General features: G+C 43.7%; 2 protein-coding genes across 3 annotated transcripts in view; one reads left to right on the top strand and one right to left on the bottom strand.

Moving 5' to 3' along the window:
* Positions 1-22,438, top strand: part of LOC737328 (putative uncharacterized protein CXorf42) — a 180,330-nt gene that overhangs the window by 68,224 nt on the left and 89,668 nt on the right. Inside the window, exon 2 of one of the 2 annotated variants that reach the window (XM_063804311.1) lies at positions 1,341-1,519. The exons of the other annotated variant lie outside the window; for it this stretch is intronic. Coding sequence (XP_063660381.1) covers positions 1,341-1,389 — 49 coding nt within the window. The 3' untranslated portion in view covers positions 1,390-1,519. Of the gene's footprint in view, positions 1-1,340; positions 1,520-22,438 lie in introns of those variants that run through there. 2 annotated transcript variants of the gene reach the window in all.
* LOC107966504 (rhox homeobox family member 2) lies at positions 13,541-19,288 on the bottom strand. The gene is made up of 4 exons (XM_054676284.2): positions 19,014-19,288; positions 18,459-18,828; positions 17,177-17,222; positions 13,541-14,122 (listed from the first exon to the last, which is right to left on the bottom strand). The coding sequence occupies exons 1-4, from the start codon at positions 19,090-19,092 to the stop codon at positions 13,793-13,795; spliced, it is 825 nt and encodes a 274-aa protein (XP_054532259.1). The 5' UTR covers positions 19,093-19,288; the 3' UTR covers positions 13,541-13,792.

The raw sequence follows: 22,438 nt of genomic DNA, 5'->3' as shown, positions 1-22,438 counted from the left end.
CCCACCCTCAACAGACAGATTGTACCATAAGAGCAGAAAACATGCCTGGTTCATCTTTGTGACCCCATCGTCTAGCCAGGAGCTGGGAACAGAGCAGGTATCTCCAACAGTCTGTGTAATATATACATGAGAAACTGTTCAGGCAAGTAATCTCGACAACCCCTCTAGCAAAGTTCTGCTGTTCTTTTCAAACCTCTCCATTCACGAAATCAAGTGGTGGCTAAGACATGGTCATCAGATAACACTGAGCTCAAATCCTGGCCCTTTCAGGATCTTTGGCAGGTCATCTATAGCAGATGTTGTCTGTGTCCTACTAGATCTCAGCCATATGTACTTGGCCCAATTTCCAACAGCTTGACGCTTCCTCTGGGGTCTGAAGCCCCTCTGCCTGAACAGGGAAGACTGGGGAATAAATGCCCCCAGGAGCAGCCCTCAACCAATGATTATTGGGAGTTGGTGGATAAATGCCCAAGCTTCCTTGCCCCTTAGACAGGATAATTACGAAGTGATTGTTCTACACTGTGAGAAGGTGATAAGCAGTCTGTACTAGTCCGTTCTCATACTATAAAGAACTACCTGAGACTGGGTAATTTATAAAGAAAAAAAGGTTTAATTCACTCACAGTTCCACAGGCTTAACAGGAAGCATGACTGGGAGGCTTCAGGAAACTTACAATCATGGCAAAAGGTGAAGGGGAAGCAAGGCATATCTTTTCATGGTGACAGGAGAGCAAGAGAGTGAGGGGGGAAAGTGCCACACACTTTTAAACCATCTGATATTATGAGAACTCACTCACTGTCATGAGAACAGCAATGGGGAAATCCTCCCCCATGATATAATCACCTCCCATCAGGCCCCTCCTCCAATTCGACATCAGATTTGGGTAGGGACACAAATCCAAACCATATCGCAGTCCCTGACAGCCAGCACTGGCCTGGTACTCACAACTAGGTCTTGATGTTTTCCTGTTGAACATAAACAGTCTCACAGAGCACTACTGCCAGACAAAATCACTCTGTGATCTTGATGAAGTGAGAAAAAAAATACCACTTCATAACCTTGTCTAGGCATAGAAAAAACAAGATCACTGTGCAAATGAAAAAAGTACCAAACACGGAGTTCAACTTCCAGCATGACAGCTTGAGGAACTCTGCTGATGCACTCCCAAGTGAAAGTGGTAAATATTATTTTTAAAACAACAACTGAAAGCCCCTGGAAATGGTCCTAAGGGAAAACAGCAAATGAAGAAACATCTTTCTAAGAGAACCTACAAAAATTCAATAAGAAAAGCAAGTCTGTGGTATTTGAATCACTACAGCTTCTTCCTTTTCCCCTCCCAGATCAGTAAGGCAGAGATTCTGCTTCAGACTGCTGCAGACAAGAGCATAGGGCTCCCTCTCCCCTCTGGCTCCCAGCCAGAGGACTTTCTTCCCAAGAGGAGCAGCACTTCAGCATCATTCATACTGACACCAGCTACTTGTTTCTGAGGCTAAGTATCAGGTGAGTACAGCTGAGTGACGGTGGCTCATTTAATCTGCCGACTCTGTCCCCCAGTTATTTAATGGAGGCTCTGCCTTAGATGCAACACACTGAGGAAACTGCGGCTCAAGTTTTCCTTGCCTCGCTCATGAGGTGGTGGTTACATGCTGAAGAGGCAAGCCGAGAGCACCTTAGGCTGCTGCACCCCACTCTGCCAAGGCCTCAGCCCATAGAAAGGGGTTGCCACTCAGGCAGAAGCTTGCCACCGTCCCCACCCTGTCTCTAGAGCTCTTGCTCAAAGATTTTGCCTTGGAGGAGGAACAGGCTACAAAACAGCTAGCTCCTAATCTCTTCCCAAAGGGATTGACTTCATTTGCAACAGAGTGTAAAGTTCAAACCTAAGAGTGCTCTCAAGAACAGTGGACGTTGTCATACAAGGCAGTTGAGATTTGTGGATCTAATGAAGATAAAGCATGGCCTGTAAGCTGGATAGTTTTCAGGAGAAAACCAGGAAATAAGATGGCTGGTAAGAGCACTCCTGGTATCAGAACAAATATGAGACGTGGACCTCAAAAACTATTCCTTCAAATAAACCACAATTTAATTGAATTAGTTTGTAGAACAATTTATGTCCTAGAGCATTGCTGAAAACAATAGAATGATCAGCAGGCAATTAGTGGAGTTTAATAGTTGGGCATGGTAAGGGAAAGATAGAGAGCCCTACTAACACCACTGCCATCCTAGAGTGACGGTGTACACACCCAAAGTCATGTCTTCCTGAAGAGCAACATCAGAGGCTTAAGACTATGAGGAGAAGGAATAAGCTTCATTAAAATAATCCAGCCAATCACTAAAAAAATATACCAGCAAATAACAAGTCCCAGAGGCCAGGGTTGGGGGCAGTTGCTACAACATGTTATCAAAAATTTTGTGGCCAAGCATAATGCTTCACACCTGTAATCCCAGCACTTTGAGAGGCCAAGGTGGAAGAATCACTTGAGCCCAGGAGATCAAGAACAGCCTGGGCAATACAGAGAGACACCCCATCTCTACAAAAGTAATAAAAAAAAATTAGCCAGGTGGAATGGTGCATGCTGATAGTCCCAGCTACTCAGGAGGATGAGGTGGAAGGATCACTTGAACCTAGGAGGTCGAGGCTGCAGTGAGCCATGATTGCACCACTGCACTCCAGCCTGGGTGACAGAGTGGGACCATGTCTCAAAAATGATTTCAATTTCCAGCAAAAAATTTATGAGGCATGTGATATGGTTTGTCTATGTCTCCACCCAAAAATCTCATCTTGAATTGTAATCCCCTTAATCCCCATAATCCCCATGTGTCAAGGATGGGACCAGGTGGAGGTAATTGGATCATGGGGGCGGTTTCCCCCATGCTGTCCTCGTGATAGTGAGTGAGTCCCACATGATCTGATGGTTTTATAAGCGTCTAGCATTTCTCCTGCTTGCACTTCTCCTTCCTGCTGCCTTGTGAAGAAGGTGCCTTGCTTCCCCTTCACCTTCTGCCATGATTGTATGTTTCCTGAGGCCTCCCCAGCCATGCTGAACTGTGAGTCAATTAAACCTCTTTCCTTTATAAATTACCCGCTCTCGGCTATTTCCTTATAACAATGTGAGAACAGACAAATACAGACCTGCAAAGAAACAGGAAAGTATGCCCCATACAGCAGAAAAAAGCAGACAACACCAACTGCCTGTGAGAGCAACCACATGATGGATTTAACAGAAAAAGACTTCAAAATACCCATTATAAATATGTTTGCAGGCCAGGTGTGGTGGCTCATACCTGTAATCCCAGCACTTTGGAAAGCTGAAGCGGGAGGATTGCCTGAGGCCAGGAGTTTGAGACCAGCCTGGTCAGCATAGCAAGACCTCCATCTCTACAGAGAAAAAAAAATAATATGTTTACTGAACTAAAAGAAAGCATGGTTCAGAAAATAAAGGTATGATAACAATGTTGCATCCAGTAGAAAATATCATTAAAGAGATAGAAATTATTTCAAAAGAACCAAATGGAAATTCTGAATCTGAAAAGTACAATAACTGACATGAAAAAAATCACTAGCAGGTTCAATAGCACATTTAAACTGGCAGAAGAAATAATTAGCAGATTTGAAACAGGATTGATAGCGATTATGCAAGATGAAGACTAGAGAGAAGAAAGAGTGAAGAAAAATAAATAAGAGCTTCAGACAAATGTAGGACACCATCAGCCACACAAACCTAAGTGGGATCTACTAGAAGAAAGGAAGAGATAGAGAGGAGATGAAAGGAAGAGATAGAGAGGAGCAGAAAAAATAGTCAAAGAAATAATGGCAGAAAATTTCCCAAATTTATTTTAAAAACAATAACCTACACACTCAGGAAGCTCAGTGAATTATAAGAAGGATATAAGTAAAGAATCCACAAACAGATTACATCATGGTAAAACCGGCTAAGATCAAGGAGAAAATCTTGAAAGTGGCAAGAGAAAAATGTCTCATCACTTACCCCAGTAAGATTGGTAGTTGACTTCTCAGCAGAAACAATGAAGGCCAGGAGGCAGTAAGATTAAATACTCAAAGTGCTTAAAGAAAAAACTATCAACCAAGAATCCTACATCCAGCAAAGCTACCTTTCAGAAATGAAGGCAAAGACATTCCCAGTTAAATAAAAATGGGAGGATTTGTTGTTAGTAGATCCACCTCACAAGAAATAATGAAGTTCTTCAGGTTGAAAGCAAGTGCTTCAGATGTTAATTGCAACCTATGAGAACAAGCCAAGGCCCACTTTATCCACTGCCTCTTTCCCTTCCAGCCTCACAAGTGTCAGAATGTCTCAGCCACAAGTCTGACATACCAGGATAAAAACCCCACTTTATCAATTACAGACTGAATATTTTTGGGAAGTAACAGCCACTCTGGGTATGACAGTTAATAGTGAGTGTCAACTTGATTAGATAGAAGGATACAAAATATTGATCCTAGGTGTTCTCTGAGGGTGTTGCCAAAAGAGATTAACATTTGAGTCAGTGGGCTGCACAGGGCAAACCCACCCTTAATCTGGTGGGCACAATCTAATCAGCTGTCAGTGAATATGAAGCAGGCAGAAAAATGTGAAAAGGAGAGACTGGCCTAGCCTCCCAGCCTACCTCTTTCTCCCATGCTGGACACTTCCTGCCCTTGAACATCGGACTCCCAAGTTCTTCAGTTTTGAGACTCAGACCGGATCTCTTTGCTCCTCAAGCTTGCAGACAGCCTACTGTAGGACCTCGTGATCATGTAAGTTAATGCTTAATTAACTCCATATATATATACATGGAGGATATATATATATATATGGAGGATATATATATATATGGAGGATATATATATGGAGGATATATATATATATGGAGGATATATATATATGGAGGATATATATATGGAGGATATATATATATGGAGGATATATATATGGAGGATATATATATATATGGAGGATATATATATGGAGGATATATATATATGGAGGATATATATATGGAGGATATATATATGGAGGGTATATATATGGAGGATATATATATGGAGGATATATATATGGAGGATATATATATATGGAGGATATATATATATGGAGGATATATATATGGAGGATATATATATGGAGGATATATATATGGAGGATATTTATATGGAGGGTATATATATATGGAGGATATATATATGGAGGATATATATATGGAGGGTATATATATATATCCTATTAGTCCTGTGTGTATATATATATATTCTGTATATATATATATAAGTTCTGTATATATATACATATATATATCCTACATATGCATATATATATAATCCTACATATACATATATATATATATATATATATATATATATATATCCTATTTGTTCTGTCCCTCTAGGGAACCCTAATGCACTGGATCTCAAAGTTTCTATGCTGAGACCAAATGTTTAAAGATGTCTGATGTCCCCAAGACCAGGAGAACAAGGGAGTAAGGAAAGAGAGTGCTGGAACTTTATGACTTCAGGCAGTCACTGTCTCTCTCTGGGCCTCAACTTCCCCTTTGAAAAATGAGAATGTTTGCCCTCTCTAAGAATACCAGACCCAAAGTGCTCAGGAGCATTTCTCAAGATTATTGGAAGTGTCAAAATGAGAATCAGATCAAGTTAGGAAACATTTTAAAGTTTATTGTTATACAGTAAGAGAAAGTACAGCTCATGATCCAGGAGACTTCAAACAAAGTGGTAGAAAGCTCACCTTATGGCAGTCATAGCACACTTTATAAAGCATAAAGGAGAATATTTTGATTTTTTTTGTGGTTGGCTGTTTTACGTTATCATTCTTTTTAAGGTAAACAGAGCTGTTTAAACTGATTTGCCTATAGCTGATTGGTTTAATTTCACTGAATCATGCTGACAAAGATGTAAAGGTTATGTTTGATATTTATGATTAGAGACAGTGTTTTGGGGAAATTGGGAAGAATTAAATTTTGGTTACCTGGTTATGAGTGGTCGGCCTTCGGGTACACCTAAAGTGTGGCTTCATTTTTCTCTTTAACAGAAGATAACTGAGCTCTCATTATGTGCTAGGGCACTGTTTAAATTCTGAATCCTGCCCTCTGGTAGGAAGACAGAGATTAAACAAGAGAGTCAATAACCAAACAAAAAAGTAGAGAGACTGTGGGGTTAGGGATTTTAGCTCAGGTGCTTAGAGAGGGCATTTGAGCAGAATCATGAATGCAATAAAGGAGGCAGCCATGCAAAAACCTGTAGGAAGAGCATTCCAGGCAGAGAGAACAGCCAGTGCAAAGGCGCCAAGGTGGGAATGAGCTTGGTGTGTTCTCAAGACCCATGTGCTCAGGACCCAGCGGGCAGAGGAGGAAGCAGGGGAAAATGAGGCTAGGAAAGGAGGCAGACGAAGATGGCAGAATAGAAAGCTCCGCTGATCGTCCTCCTGCCACTCTGTGCAAGGACACCAAGTTAACAACTACCTACACAGAAAAAAACACCTTCTTAAAAACCAAAAATCAGGTGAGCACTTACAGTACCTGGTTTTAATTTCATATCACTGAAAGAGGCACTGAAGAGATATAGAAAACAATCCTGAATCACCAATGCTACCCCTTCCCCGCCCTGGCAGCCATGGCATGGTGTGGAGAGTGTTTCTGGGCACTGGGGATGAGAGAACACAGTTCTTTTGCTTCACGATTCAATTGTGAAGCATTGCACTCAGCAATGTCCTGTTACAGCAGAAAGGAAAACCAGATCAAACTCAGTTGATGCCCACTCACAGAGGGAGCATTTAAACCAGCCCTAGCCAGAGGGGAATCACTGATCCCAGCAGTCTGAACTTGAGTACCTGCAAACCTCACCATGAAGGGGCAAAGTGCTCTCAGTCTCTAAGTAAACTCGAAAGGCAGCCTAGGCCATAAGGACTGCAACTTTTAGGTAAGTCCTAGGGCTGAACTAGGCCCAGACACAGTGGATTGGGGGTGGGGGGGCGGGGAACACAACATGCTGAGACACTAGCTAGGACAGCCAAGGGAATGCTGGCATCACTTTTCCCTTAACCCCAGGATGCACAGCTTGTGGCTCTCAAAGAGAGCCCTTCCTTCTGCTTGAGGAGAGGAGAGGGAAGAGTTGGGAGGACTTTGTCTTGCATCTTGGATACCAACTCAGCCACAGCAAGATAGGGCTCCAGTCAGAGTCAACAGGCCCCTGTTCCAGCCCTAGTTCCCAAATGACATTTCTAGACAAACTGTGGGCCAGAAGGGAACCCACTGCCTTGAAGGAAAGGACCCCATCCTGCCAGCATTCATCACCTGCTAACTGAAGAGCCCTTGGGCCCTGAATAACCAACAGCAATACACAGGCACTACGTTGAGGGCCATCATGAGCCTCTGAGACTTGCTGGCTTCAGGTACCAACACCACCACGGGGGCTAGAGCACCAAGCAGGTTCTTGAGGTTCCAGATTCCAGGACTTGACAGCATTTCTGGACCTGCCCCAGGCCAGAGGGGAGCCCACTGCCCTGAAGGATGAGTCCCAGACCAGGCAGCATTCACCACAAGCTAACTTAAGAGACCTTGGGCCTTAAGGGAACATTGATGGTAGTCTGTCAGTACTCCTTGTGGCCAGGGGTGGCAGTGGCTGTGGAGTGAGGCTCCTTTGCCTTTGGAAAGGGGAGGGAAAAGCAGGAAGGACTAGGTCTTATGGTTTCAGTGCCAGCTCAGCTGCAATACAATAGAACACCAGGTAGACTTAGAAGGTTTTTGACTCTAGTCCCTGACTCCTGGATGATGCTTCTAGACCCACCTGGGGCCTGGGGGAACTCACTGACCTGGAGGGAAGGACACAGGCCTGGCTGGCTTTGCCACCTGCTCATTGTAGAGCCCAGGGTCTTAAGCAAACATAGAGACAGTAGCCAGGGAGTGGTTACAGCAGGCCTTGGGTGAGACCCAGTGCTGTGCTGGCTTCAGGTCTGACCCAGCACAGTCATAGTGGTGGTGGCCACAGGGGTGTTAATACCTATGTCACTCCACCCCCAGCTTTAGTTGGCTCAGAACAGAGAGAGCGATTCTGTATGTTTGGGAGAAAATAAGAGAACAAGAGGCCAGGTGCGGTGGCTCAAGCCTGTAATCCCAGTACTTTGGGAGGTCGAGGCAGGTGAATCACAAGGTCAGGAGACCGAGACCATCCTGGCTAAACACAGTGAAACCCCATCTCTACTAAAAATACAAAAAATTAGCTGGGCGTGGTGGCATGCACCTGTAGTCCCAGCTTCTCGGGAGGCTGAGGCAGTAGAATCGCTTGTACTTACAGTGGAACGTTCCAAATGAACACCACCACATTGAAATACATTTAAAAATGAGGGCTCTTGGTAAAATCCCTTTTGGCTAAGGACGGGTTTGGCACTATGGAATGTTAAGTGCTATTCTCTTTGGATTAATCTGTCTTACACTTTTTGCTGACGGCTATGGGTGACAGGATTAGGCATGTGCAGGACCATGGGAGATGGGGAGCTTTTTCCTCCCCAGAAGGGGAATCCCGACAGCTGATGGAACTGCTGGAAAAGATCCCTTCACTACTGGCAAGTGGTCCCCTGAACTTTTCATTTTCAGTGTCACTGCAATGAATGGGTGGGTCCTTCTCTGGCCTCTGTGAGCTCTTCACCTTCCCCACCCTGCCACAGGCAATGCTTTTCTCTCTCTCCTTTCCCTTTCTTATCTTTTCTATTACTCAGGGTGACCATCTTGCCCAGGGACCACGTGTTGAAATTCCTAGTCAGAAGTTGGATTAAAGATGACGGGACCCATCTAAGGACAAATTTAAGCCTTGCCAGTTTAATATTGGGTGCTAAGCAGAGTAGCTGATGTCTATGTTTCGTCACACATATTTTACTCTGGCCCAAACAGAAAAAGATAATTTTCCTTTGTGTTGCGGCTTGGCCCCCCAGGGCTATGGTGCAGCGAGCTGGGTCACTAGGGCCACTTAGGGAAACGGAACACAGAAGCCTGGCATGCTGGCAAACAGGTAAGAATTTCTTACCAGTCAGACTTCTAGCCTCTCTCTCTCTCTCTGTGCAAACAGGTTGAATAAATGGTAAAAATCACTGCTACTCTCCTGTAAAGTTTAAATTGATCAGAAAAAGCACTTGTAAGGCTAGTCTTAAGCTGTAGCAAATTTGGTATGCTTTGTGTGTCTTTCCATATTTTCTGTAATTAATGAGGGGTACCTTAGGATAGAATACAGGCTTAGGACACCTGTAAGCCCGCTGTTCAAGACAGCCAAGCAAACTGATCACTTATAAGCTCTGCTGCAGGTCCCTGAAAAACAAAAACAAAAAACAAAAACAAAACAAAACTGGATAAGGTTTCCCTCTTGTCTTGTATGTCCTTGGGAGCTTGACCTTGTAACCATGTGGCCATGCTTTCTCTTCACAATGGCAGCCTGGGTTCAGGGTTCAATTCCTGGCTTGGAAAATGAGTCCTTTAACTTCTGTCTATGGATTTATATGTATTATGTGTTTGATGTTTATATATAAAAGAGCTTTCACTAATTGGTTTAAAAATAATAAAAGCTTAAATAACATATTTTGTCAGAAAAGTAAAAAGTGTAATGCCTTTTAGTTCATGTGTCTTAAGTAATTTTTGGGAAATAAAGACAGTTTTAAAAATTATTGGTAAAATGAAAATGTCAAATAAGGCAAACGTCGAGCTGTAACCAATCCAGCCATTCTCTATCTCACTTCTGATTTCTGTATGTAGTTTCCCTTTTTTGTCTATAACTCTCCCACCACCTGGCTGCACTGGAGTCTCTGTGAATCTGCTGTCATTCTGGGGGCTGCCCGATTTGCAAATCGTCCATTGCTCAATTAAACTCCTTTAAATTTAATTTGGCTGAAGTTTTTCTTTTATCACATGAGAACAGGACTTATAATGAGAAAAAAATAAGGTGGAATGATGGCATCCTAGGATTGCTGGCTTTAGAGTTGCTTTCAATCATATTCTATTGCTCCACGGTTTTGAATTTGCCTAAAGTTACCTTCTCAAGTACAGGTTGCAAATTGGAAGCTGCATCATCCTATATCTGGTCTGCAGATCTGTTTCGGATGACCAGTGTAATTTTAAATAAAACATATTTGAATTGATTGCTCAGATCTAAGGATCAGAAGGTTTCATGTAAACACTTATTTCTGGCCAATCTTTACAAACTGGAAAATCTGCCAGATCTGGACCCCAAAGTCCTGACCAGAAAAATTAGGCTGAAGCAGAGTAGTGGCCATTCCCTTTGGGGGAGACATATCCTTTCCCAGTTTACCAGTCCCCACTCTGCTTGTTTTCTTCATTTATGTTAGCTTCCTGGCCCTGTTAGCAGCTAGGTTTTCGACCCTTACTATTTTTTTAAAAATTATAGGAAATGTCCAAAATATATAAAAGAAACATAAGATGAACACTCATATAGCCACCACCCACATTCAACAATTATTAATATCCAGTCTTGTTTCATCAGTAGCCTTGCTGATTTCTCCAACATCCCTGCACCCAACCTGGGATTATTTGGAAGCACATCGAGACATCACAAAAATTTCGTCATTAACCATTTCAGGGCATGTTTAAATGATACACCCTTTTTATACAGACAGCCACAGTATCACTACCATAGCGAAAACATGGAAAAGCCTTTAAAAATATCCACTCTGCTCACTTTAAAAAATTCCTCTCCATATTATTCACTTCATTTGATTCCTTTTCTCTGTCAAGAAGGGACAAACAGTAATTGTTGATCTGGGAAAATGGGGTCGAGCATGCACATAAACATGAATGGTACTCCCCACACTCTAGAAAACAATGCGTGAAATGATTTTTTTCATAAGGCATTCATTCCTATTTTTTCTGATTTTTTGAAATATGCCTGATAAACTTTTACCACTAAACCTACTCCAAATACATGAGTCATGCTATTACTGTCATGATTCCATAGGTGAGATGATATGGTTGGGATATTTGTCTCTGCCCAAATCTCATGTTGAAATGTCATCCTTATTTTCCCCAATGTTGGAGGTGAGGCCTGTTGGGACGTGTTTGGGTCATGGGGGTGGAAACCTCATGGCTTGATGCTGTCCTTGCAATAGTGAGCGAGTTATCACAAGATCTGGTTGTTTAAAAGTGTGTGGCACCTCCCACACCCACTCTCTCGCTCCTGCTCTCACCATGTGAGATGCCTGCTCCCAGTCTGTCTTCCACCATGACTGTAAGCTTCCTGAGGTCCTCACCAGAAGCAGATGCCAGCATCACACTTCCTGTTAAGCCTGCAGAACTGTGAGCCAACTAAACCTCTTTTCTTTATAAATTACTCAGCCTCAGGCATTTCCTTATAGCAAAACAAGAATGGCCTAACACATGAGACAACAGAGATATAGTACGTTAAGCGACTCATTCAAGGTAACAAAGACAGCGTAGAGCTGCAGCAAGAACCCAGACCACCTTATTTTTAATCAGATCTCTTTCTGTTATACCACATAGGAAAGGTGGAACAACAGGTTATAATAATATGATGATAGGAGATAATATAGAATAATAGTAGAAAACATTTCTGTGTGCTTACTCTGGCCGGGCATTGTGGAAGGCCACTTACATATGTTATTTATTCCTCTCATCAATTCTGTGATACAATATTATCATCTTATAGAGAATAATAATGATACTACAGAGCTTAAGTAAAATGCCCAGGGGGAAACAGCTGGGAAGTGGTGCATCTGGGATTGGAAGCCAGATTGCCCTAACTGTGGCATCCCAGTGCACCACCGCTGAATTAAACTTGACAAAGCATGGGCTCTGGAGGCAGACAAACTTGGCTTCAGATCCTGTTCCTCTGATTAGCTTTGCACCGTGGATAAGTTTCCTCTTCTTTCAATGAAGATGCTAGAACCTCACTATTAGGATTCATTTGAGCATCAAACAAAATCATCCAAGGAAATTATTTTATTGCTTGTCACATGGTAAAGGCATACAAGACGTTAGCTGCTAATAAAAAGGGAATGAAAGTTTTAAAGGGTACTGTCTCCAGTAATGTTCTCCATCAGAAAAAATTGTAACTTGTTCTCCACCCAGCCCCTTGAACTAGTCCCATTGTATGCTACCTAAACAATGTGTTGTTCAAGGTCAGTAAATGACATCCTAACTATAATTCTATGAATTTGAATTTCTTAAGGTACAAGAACTCTGCTTTGAAGTTCAGAATCTAGGTTACCAGAGCTAGACAACATCTTGACCTATAATTCTAACAGGTACTTATCAGATACATGAAAACAAATGCCAACTGAGTATAGGAGATCTCATTTTCTACATAAAGGAAACATATATGGCTAAAAATGTCTTTTGATGGTGTAAAAATTTTATGAATCTGATAACCACGGGGAGGGATAATGGAAGTATGACTTCAATCTCCCCTCCTCCCCTTTTACCTTTCTTTGCCTATTTCTGAGTATCTCTAGGCTACCAAATGTTTCAGTCTGAATGTAGAAAAAACAAAATAATGAGCAGGAATAGACCGACTGGCACAAAATGTACCAAATGGAAACAATTTCCAGACGGAATGTACACTGACATGCGCGACTTACTGTAAATAATTATACAAAGCACAATACAATGAGAACAAGAGCAAAAAAAAAAAAAAAAAAAAAGGAAAATCTCAATCGGAGAAGAAAAAAGAATCCACTTGGCCAAGAGGCATGCATTAATGCATAGTGAATTCATGGACTTTCCTTATTCCCACCAAGGCTTGTGGCTTCAGGGGTATGAATAAACCTCCTTCTCCTTGCAAAACCCTCACACCAAATGCAATTGCGTGGCTGAAGCTTGACACCCACAATTGTGAAGAGAGAAGTGGGGAATGAAAAGCAGCAGACAGCCTGACAGAAAGTTCATGCTCACCCAAGAAAATGGAATTTTCCTTCAGGCTGAAAACATAATCATTATGAAACTGGCCATCCAATAATTTTCAGAGAAAATATTGTTGTAACCATGACTCCTTATCTGCAGGCGTTGCAGTCACTTCACAGGATGACCACAATGTTCATGATCACTTTTTAAAAACTTTTTGGTATATTTTTTCTTTTCTTTTGTTGTGGTAAACCATATAAAAATTTGCCATTTTAGCCATTAAATAAGTGTATAATTTCATGGCATTATTTACATTTACACTTTTAAAAGAAAATTACTTTAAAGAAGTCTTCCATAGCAAGAAAAAACTTAATGAATTTTTAAGAGTGGGCATGGCTTCCTTCCCGATACCATTTTGGTTTTGCTGTTTTCCACCCTGGCAGTAACTTGAAACACACTATTCTCTCATTAGGGACTCACACCACCCCATCCTGCACATGTACCTGGTATCAATGGGGGCAGAGAGGAGATGAGTATGGGGTGTTGGGGGTGGGGGTGGAAGAGAATGTGTGGGTCGGTGTAAGCCTGCCATGGGCACATGGGAAAATTCTGTGACATGCACAGCCCCCAGATGGTGACTCAGGATTACTGCATGAGACGAGAGTCCGTGACATTCGGTTTGAACGGCATTTCTTAACAATTTTTATTGAGAACTTACTGACCCCATGTGACACACAAAACAAATGTACATACCCTTCACATATTTATAGAAACATTTTTAAAGGTGCCCTAAAAATGGGTCAATGATGTACTTTTCTTTAAAACATGTAATAGACATTCGATGAACTACTTTTGATGGGGTGCTATGCAAAATATGAATCTGGCTCAAAGACACTCTGGCAAAAAGTGGCACAGAGGCTATCCCTTAGACATTGGGGAATGTGAAAGAAGGCACGATAACAAAAGGGAATGGGCCAAATTCAGCCTGGCCAGCGGGTGGCATAGGTGGAAGAAGCATGGGTGGAAGGGGCAAGGACGGAGGAGGAAAGGGTGGCATGGGGAAACACAGGCTGCTGGAATGGCTGTGGCCCCAGAAGTAACCATCTCTCATCCCGCTGATGAACAAGGGTGCCATTATGGCCTCAGCTGCGGTTACCATGACAGGCTGGCCCACTGCCATGAAGGGCAGCATGTTTCTTGCCATTGATGCCCTCTGATGTCTCTCCCATTTGGCTCTTCTATTCTCAAACCAAATCTTCAATCAGAGGAAAAAAGAAACAGGTTTAGTATACTGAGCATTTAATTTCATCATGGAAAAAAACACAACAAGCAACTCTCTATGTCCTTAACCTTTTCAGGTGTATCAAGACAAGCTACTTCCTTACTACTAAAATATCTTAGAAAGGTGAACACCACACCTTTCCCCTAGTGAGCTCCAAGTATGTGCTACGTACGCTCTGGCTTGGCTTATTTCTTTGTCTCTCTCCTTTTATCTGTAATATTACTTTTTCCACTCTTGGGTGCAGGTGTAGCCGATGAGTGGGACTCGATCCCTGCTGGTATTGCTATGTGTGGCATGTCTGCTTGCAGATACTTGACCATCAGCTACCCAGCTGCCCACCAACTCCTACTTACTAGGCCACTGTCACCCTGGTCATGGGGGAAGCTGAGCTTGGAAAAAAAGGCGGGGGTGCCTTTTAAAGTCATACCAAGAAGATGAGGCCCCCGTTTTGAAAAGCCCATCTTCAGTGTAAAGTAAAAAATCGATAAGAGTACATTGTATTTTAAAACAAGTTTTCTTTCCTTCAAGAAATTCTAAGGGGTCATTCATCTTCTGAAACTCCTTGAGAATTAAAAAGATGGTATATTGCAAGGCAAGTCTCGTTATAGGGGGCCCAGGGAGTTTGTGGATTGTCTTGCTGGGAAATGAGGGTATCTGAAGCCCTGGACACTCTTCACACTTCAGCTTGAAGCTTTGTGGAAGGAGGACTCAAATGTCGTCCAAATTCACAAAAATTCTCAAAAAGCTTTGCCCAGTTGAGAGTTTGAGAGAAAGGAAGCATTGCTAATTCTGCATGCTCCAACTCATCCCTCCCTCCAAATCTTCCTGGGCTAAGGACAAGGTCAGCTCACTTTGTTCTCCCTATAGTCCTGGGATATGGGACAGAGACTTGGTTGCCCAGTTCCATGGGACGCCTTCAGCCATCTAGCCTCACTACTCAAGCAGAAGATCCCAATCTCATCAGCATTCCCAAAGCGGGAGTGTCCAAATAGGCAACTCTGAACATGTTCAGTGGTAATGTGGAGGAGGTATCAAAAAACACTACTCCCTAAACACCTGCCAATTGTTAAAAGACCAAAAAATAAAACCTGTCAATTAAACAACACTATCCCCCAAGCTTCTAGTTAATGACATTTCCATTGTATTTTGATCCTTCTGGAAGTTCCCAAACTGCAAATTTTATGGGACAAAGGGACTCTTCTCCCTGTTTGATGCCCCATTTCCTTCTCCCATCTTACTATTTGGAGTCCTTCTCCCTCATGAATACATAGTCTAAATTTTAAGCCTACCGTAATAGTGCTTGTTTAGAGACAATTCCAATGTACCTGTGGTCAAAGGTTCATAAACATAAGCAATGCCAAAAGTGGGCCAAATGTGCTATGGGACAACATTAGGTCCCTATTGTCAGTATTGGTTTCATAAAACAGCCCTTACTATCTTTACAAAACAGAGGGGGGAAACATCTATTAAAAATTTTTGGAGATATTCATGCTGAAATGTTTGGCAATAGATGAGAACATCATGCCTTTTTCCTTATTTGCTGAGTGAGAGTGGTCCTTTTGCCTTCAGAACTGCATTGAGTGAATGCTATGTAAACCCAGGGAGGGGAAAGGCAATTCACCAAAACGTCAATATTGCATCTCCCCCAAATTGGCATTGCCTGCCTGAGAAAATGGAGGGCAACAGGATGCCAACACTCAGTGCCCCATTTTGTCAGGCTGCTTTTCTGCATGCCACCATTGACAGAACCGCAGCATAGCTCCCTCACTGCACTCACACACATGAGCTCTGCAGAAAAGCTATTAAGGTCATCCCGATTTTTCTTTCTTTTCTTCCTTTTTTGCAAATACTCCTTTGGATCCACTGACCTACAAATTTATTATCACAGCCTGAGCAAATAAATAAAAAGGTATTTCAAATTACCACAGGTAAGAGTCTAGCCTGACCTGACAGCCATCCCCCACTATCAACACATTCCACAAAACACATCTCTTCCTATTAGTACAACAAACTGGAAGAAACAAAAAATCTCTTAAATGCTAGAAATTGATCAAGAAAATATTCACTGATGCATTTGATAGTTTCAAAAGTTGAATGGGCGCAGCTTCCCCAAGCCATGAGTGTGACTGTATACAATTCTTGCCTAACACTTCCATCCTTAGGTTGGTGGAAATTTATGAAAAATTGATCTTGTAGTTTGTTTTGGTTTCTAGATAAACTTGCAAAGGTTGCAAGCCTTTTCGCTATCTCTACCATAATGCAAAACCAACTATGTCAGCAATGTTTTCAGCCTGCCATATCAAAGTATTCCAGAAAATTAAAATTTAGAGCTGCCACTCTCTACAAGGCTTCACCAAATACTTAAAAACAATAGTAGGAGGGCCAGGCACTTGAACTTTATGCTATCCCCCGCCATCAGTCTCAGCTTAAGGAAACATACGTTCTGGTTGGGAATTATTCCTTTACCCCAATGCCTAAACATTTATAAATTCTTAACCAAAGAGTTTACGCTTGGTTTTAAATATATTAAATAATTTAGTTTAATGGAGCTCTTTGGAGCATTAGTTCGAATAATCCCCATGTCAGAAAACCCCAGGATGCCTCCACATGGAAGTGCTACCTAAAGGATACCAGTGCTAGGAATTCAATCTTATATATTATGCTATATTTCATTTATACTGTTATATATTATATATATTTGTAATTTGGAATACATATATTTATATATTTGTAATTTATTCAAGTGTATAATATATTTTATACACAAGGAATAAAGGAAACAGTTCAGTACTCATTTTTTTTTCCGTGGATTGTCATGTTCCCTCTGGTAATGGGAAATTTCCACAAGCTGAGCTTTCCTTACCGCATTTTCCAGCCACAAAGATCCCAAAGTTCAGACCTCATTGCCTATACATGAAAAAGGCCACAAAAACACCAAGATGGCAATGTCTGGGTCAAAGTGTGTCCAAGCCCTGAAGCGGGTTTTAGAATGGCTCCCCTGCCCGATTGCTTTTTCGGTTTACTGACCTGCACTGCGAGTTCAGTCACATTCATGCTTCTTGCCAGCCACCCTCTATGGAAGAAACCACACGTGTTCAGCATTTGGAGTTGTGGGTGTCGTTTCATTCTTGTGTTTAATTTTTTTTTTTTTTTTTGAGACGGAGTCTCGCTCTGTCGCCCAGGCTGGAGTGCAGTGGCGCGATCTCGGCTCACTGCAAGCTCCGCCTCCCGGGTTCACGCCATTCTCCTGCCTCAGCCTCCCGAGTAGCTGGGACTACAGGCGCCCGCTACCACGCCCGGCTAATTTTTTGTATTTTTAGTAGAGACGGGGTTTCACCGTGTTAGCCAGGATGGTCTCGATCTCCTGACCTCGTGATCCGCCCGCCTCGGCCTCCCAAAGTGCTGGGATTACAGGCGTGAGCCACCGCGCCCGGCCGTGTTTAATTTTTTATTCTACCAACTCCCCACACCCAGTAGGCTGTTCTGTAACACCCAGCTGAGCCTCACATTAGGAACATTTCTCTCATGCCACAAATAAAGGAGATGCCAAAAAAAAAAAAATCAGGGCGGTGGCTCACGCCTGTAACGCCAGCACTTTGGGAGGCCGAGGCAGGAGGATCACTTGAGGTCAGGAGTTCGAGACCAGCCTGGCCAATATGGCGAAACCCCGTCTCTACTAAAAATTCAATAATTAGCTGGGCGTGGTGGCTGGCGCCTGTAATCCCAGCTACTTGGGAGGCTGAGGTAGGATAATCTCTTGAACCTGGGAGGCAGAGGTTGCAGTGAGCCGAGATCGCACCATTGCACTCCAGCCTGGGTGTCCCAGCGAGACTCTTTCTCCAAAAAATAAAAAAATAACCCCCCCATAACAAAAAAAATCGTTAATCAATATAAATGACATTCTAACTTACTATTTGAAACTTAGAAAAATTAACACCAAAGGAAACCCAGACGAACGACGGACTTCTCAGAATTTTAAATAAGGTCAGAATGCGACCCTGCACTTGCTGTACAGAATCTTAATCGCCTCATCTTTATTTCTGCCTCGCCTGGGATAGGAGTTATTTATCATAACTGACCTCAGCCCAACGTTGCTCAACTTGGTTCATTTAAATTCTGCATGATGCCTAATAGGCATAGCCCCACTACAGAACCCACTAGGTGCCAGGGGTCTGCGGGGAGGGGACGGCAGCAACACCAGGCCCCAGATGGGTTTTGGTTCAGGAGGGGAGAGGGTAGGAGAGGGACTGTGGGAAAGCCAAACGCCGCCTCCCTGCAAACCGCGCGCCAACCAGAGCAATGGGCTTACCGCAGGAACTCACTGGGGAACTGCTCGCATTGGAAAATGCGCTCCAGCTCCTGCAGCTGCAATGGGGTGAAGGCGTTGCCAGGCTCCAGCCCCCCGACGGCGCCCTGTGGGCGCGAATCCTGCTGCCCAGGTTCCTTCTCGCTCTGGTCGCTGTCCTCAACGTTGCCATCGCTGCGGCTGGTGCCCTCGAGGTTTCCTTCCCATAGGTGGCCAGGAACTTCTGCGCCGCCGCCATCTTTTTCTTCTCCGCCTTGGGCTCCTGCCGACTTTAACTTTTCTCCTGCTGCTGTGCCTTGCTCAGGCTCAGGCTGTGCATCCTCTTCCTCCTCTTCGGCCTCTTCAGTAAGCGACAGCACCATAGCATTCATATCTGGAAAAGGAGAAACCCCAAGAGAAAGATCAAGGCATTGGTCCTGAGGGTGTTGGAAGGAGGTGGTGAGGGGCTACACTCTGAGAGCAGTGGTAGTGCAGGGGCATCATCCAGTCCACTCGCCTCTCCCAGAGAACCTTGGTTTCCTGAGTTCGCAAAAGCATGTGTCCCATCAAGGTACTGACCCTGTAGTTCTTTCTCCTCGTCGACTCCAGGGCTGAGCAAGCTGGTGATATACTGGCTACACTGGTCCGGAGGCTCCATACCCTGAGTGGTGTGGATGGAGCTGTGCACTTCTGCAGGTTCTGAGCTGGGGCCACCACGATCTCCTAGGCAGTGCTAGAACTGTGAGTCGCCGCCTGGAAGGTTCTTCCGGTGTCTAGACTCAGCAACAGTGTATCCACTTAGGGACCTCCTCTCTTGCTTTTCTGCTTCCCGCTATTTGCTGTGGGTTGGGCCTGCTGAGGTGCGCATGCCTCAGGGGCTTGGCCTTGCCCCGGAGAGGGGGAGCACGCGTTGGTGGTGTGGGGGGGGAGGGGTAAGTGGTGTAGTAGGGTGTGGGGGAGGGGGGAGTAGGGCTTGGGAGGGGGAGTAGGATGGGGTGGGTGCTTGCATGCGTTGTCCTGTAGACAGGCATGCGTGAGTGTGGAACTTGGGGAAGCTGCTGTGCTGAATTGTGCAAGCCCATTTTATGGCGATAAGGGAGATTTTGCACTAGCTCCATGCTTCCTAGGTCTCCAGGAACAGGAGCTTGGGCCTGGATTTGCAAAGCTTGTCGGCTGCGCAAATGCACTATGTAAAAATGCAGCACACTCCTTGAGAAAGTCCACTATTAATTCTTAGTAATGAATCCACATCAAAGTGCAAGGGTGGAAACATGCACAATGCTTAGAGCATCCGAGATTGCTTTTCTTTTCTTTTCTTTTCTTTTTTTTTTTTTTTTGAGACAGTCTTGCTCTGTCTCTGGAATGCAGTGGCACTATCTGGGCTCACTACAGCCTCCATCTTCTGGGTACCTAGATTCAGTAACAGTGTATCCACTTACAGACCTCCTCTCTTGCCTTTCCTCTTCCCACTATTTGCTGTGGGTTGGGCCTGCTGAGGTGCGCATGCCTCAGGGGCTTGGCCTTGCCTTGGGCACGGGAGAGCACGTGTTGGAGTGGGGGCAGTAGGACGGGGGGGGGAGTAGGGCGGGGGAGGGAGTAGGGCGGGGGGGCGTAGGGTGGAGGGGGGGAGTAGGGCGGGGGGGCCGGGGAGTAGGATGGGGTGGGTGTTTGCATGTATTGTGCAGGTACTCAGGAGTGCCTCAGCCTCCCGAGTACCTGGAACTACAGGTGCGCACCAGCACACCTGGGTAATTATTGTATTTTTAGTAGAGACACGGTTTCACCATGTTTGCAGGGCTGGTCTGGAACTGCTGGCCCCAAGTGATCCACCCACCTCGGCCTCCCAAAGTGCTGGGATTACAGGCGTGAGCCACCGTTCCCAGCTGCAGCCAAGATTTCTAAAATTGCAGGGCATCCTTCCTTTGCCTTTGGTTGTGACTGTGGATAGCGCAGCTTCTGCTATGTCTCTGGCTACAGACCCATTACAAATGCGCACTTACCTTCTGTGCTGAGCTGGTGCTGTGGACCTGCAGTGATTTCCCTTCTTTCCTGCTGCTGCATAGCCCTCTTTTCCTCTACTCCTGCCCTTTTCTACAGATATCTTTCTGAGCTCTTGTTTAGGAATAAATACATTTTATTTATTGTCAAATAAACACAGCCAGGACAGATTGAGTGCTCTAAGATTCTTCCTTTAAGAAGTGTTTTGTAGATACTGCAGGACTTGTTAATGTCCTGAATATAGAGAGTAGGTTTTAACCATAGAACCTATCCTCCATCGTTTGAGTGGCTCATTCTATTTTTGCTTGCACAATGACCCTTTTCATCAACCTTATTTTATATAAGAAATTAAACTAGTTTGTGGGCCCCTACATGTACTGTGGGTTCCGGTCACCCCAACGACTGATCCTAATGGATGAGTGCACGCATCATACCTCATGTTCCCAGAGGATGGGTAAGAAAACAGCTGGAAAATATTTGACCAATTCACGTTCAAAGAGATGGGAAGGGATGACGATCTAACAGCCTCTTTCTGATTTTAACTAAGATGTCTCCTCCTCAGGCTGGCTCTTCCTGGAGCTAAACTGCTGGAATCTGAAATTTTGCTTTGCTTCCTGTTGCTAGCTGGCTAATCTCACTTGATCACTCTCCGTTTGTGTTAGTTTTCTCATCTGTAAAATGGGAATAACAATGATAACTATCTCATGGGGTTTCCGAATAGATGGAGATGATTAAACATGCTGCCTCACATTTCCTGCTTCTGTCAGTTTGTATGTGTTTATTTACAAGGGTCCTTGAAAGAAGAGAGATGATGGCTATTCTCTGGCAGTGGGCAACAGGGGCAAGATGTTTTATTGTGAAAATAATGGTTCTATAAGTCTTTTTGTACCTATATGTACTTCACTCAGTAAACCTTTGTTGGCTGCTGTGTTGACAGGGCCCTGTGGCAAGAAATGTGGGGATTGCCACAATGTCTGATCAATGCCTGACCATTGAGATGTAGGTTCTCATAGTGTAGTGGGATCGATAAGGAATCAGAGAGACTGATGGGGTTCAGGAGGATATTTATTATTTAGGTGCACTGGCCCAGTAAGATTAACATCCAAAGAACTGAGCCCTGAACAAAGAGTTAAGTTACTTTTTAAGCATTTCGTGGGGCAGGGGGAAGCATATTGCAGAAGTGAGAAACAGAGACAGTTATTCAATTAATTGAGACATGCATTACATCATTTCTTACTTTTCAAGGAAAAGCATGTTTTATGACTTGAGTTTATCCGTCTAGTGAACTTGCAGCTGCACAGCTAGGGAAACAGGGTCTTCACAATGCCTGGGAAAGGAGGAGAGATAAGGCTCACTAGCCACAGAAAAACAGGCAGTTAATTTTTAAAGGACTCCAACTCTTTCTCTTTCTCAGGGGAATTGGGTTTTCTTACATACAACTGAGTTTCTGCTTACATATTCTTTAATTTCTTTTAATTCCTATTTCCATTTCCCCCTTTGGTGCTTTTTATAACAAAGGTGTTAATAGAAAGCACCACTACTTGCCACCTCTTTGCGGAGCTGAGCTGCTTCTACTGGCAGTGGCTGATATTTGGTTAATGCCATCAACTGTGCGGTAGTGTGTCGGGTTACTATTGCCTCTATAGTTGACTGAATACTCCTAATAAGCAGGCGTAAAAGGCAAGGGAGGATGAGGCAGTTGCCAAGAATAAGCAAGAACCTACCAATGAGGGTTTTGAATCCTCCAAAGGCTGAGAACCATCCTCCAAACAAGGAATCCAGGGACCACCCGGATCAAGTCTGAACTAGAACATGGGCCAACTCGCGCATTCTAGCTGTGATTTCCATAATAGCTTGGCCATTATCATCGATTTCTAGGCAACAGTTGGTTAAATTAAATTTTCTACATACTCCTCCTTCTGAGGCTAAGAGGTAATCCAAAGCTAATCTATTTTGATGTATAGCATTTCTTATTTGTGTTGCTTGTATTGCCAATAAACCTAGTG

Source organism: Pan troglodytes, chromosome X (assembly GCF_028858775.2).
Source record: "Pan troglodytes isolate AG18354 chromosome X, NHGRI_mPanTro3-v2.0_pri, whole genome shotgun sequence".
NCBI lineage: Eukaryota > Metazoa > Chordata > Mammalia > Primates > Hominidae > Pan > Pan troglodytes.
Note: the sequence above shows the minus strand (reverse complement) of the source record. Positions and strands in the feature narration are given on the sequence as shown.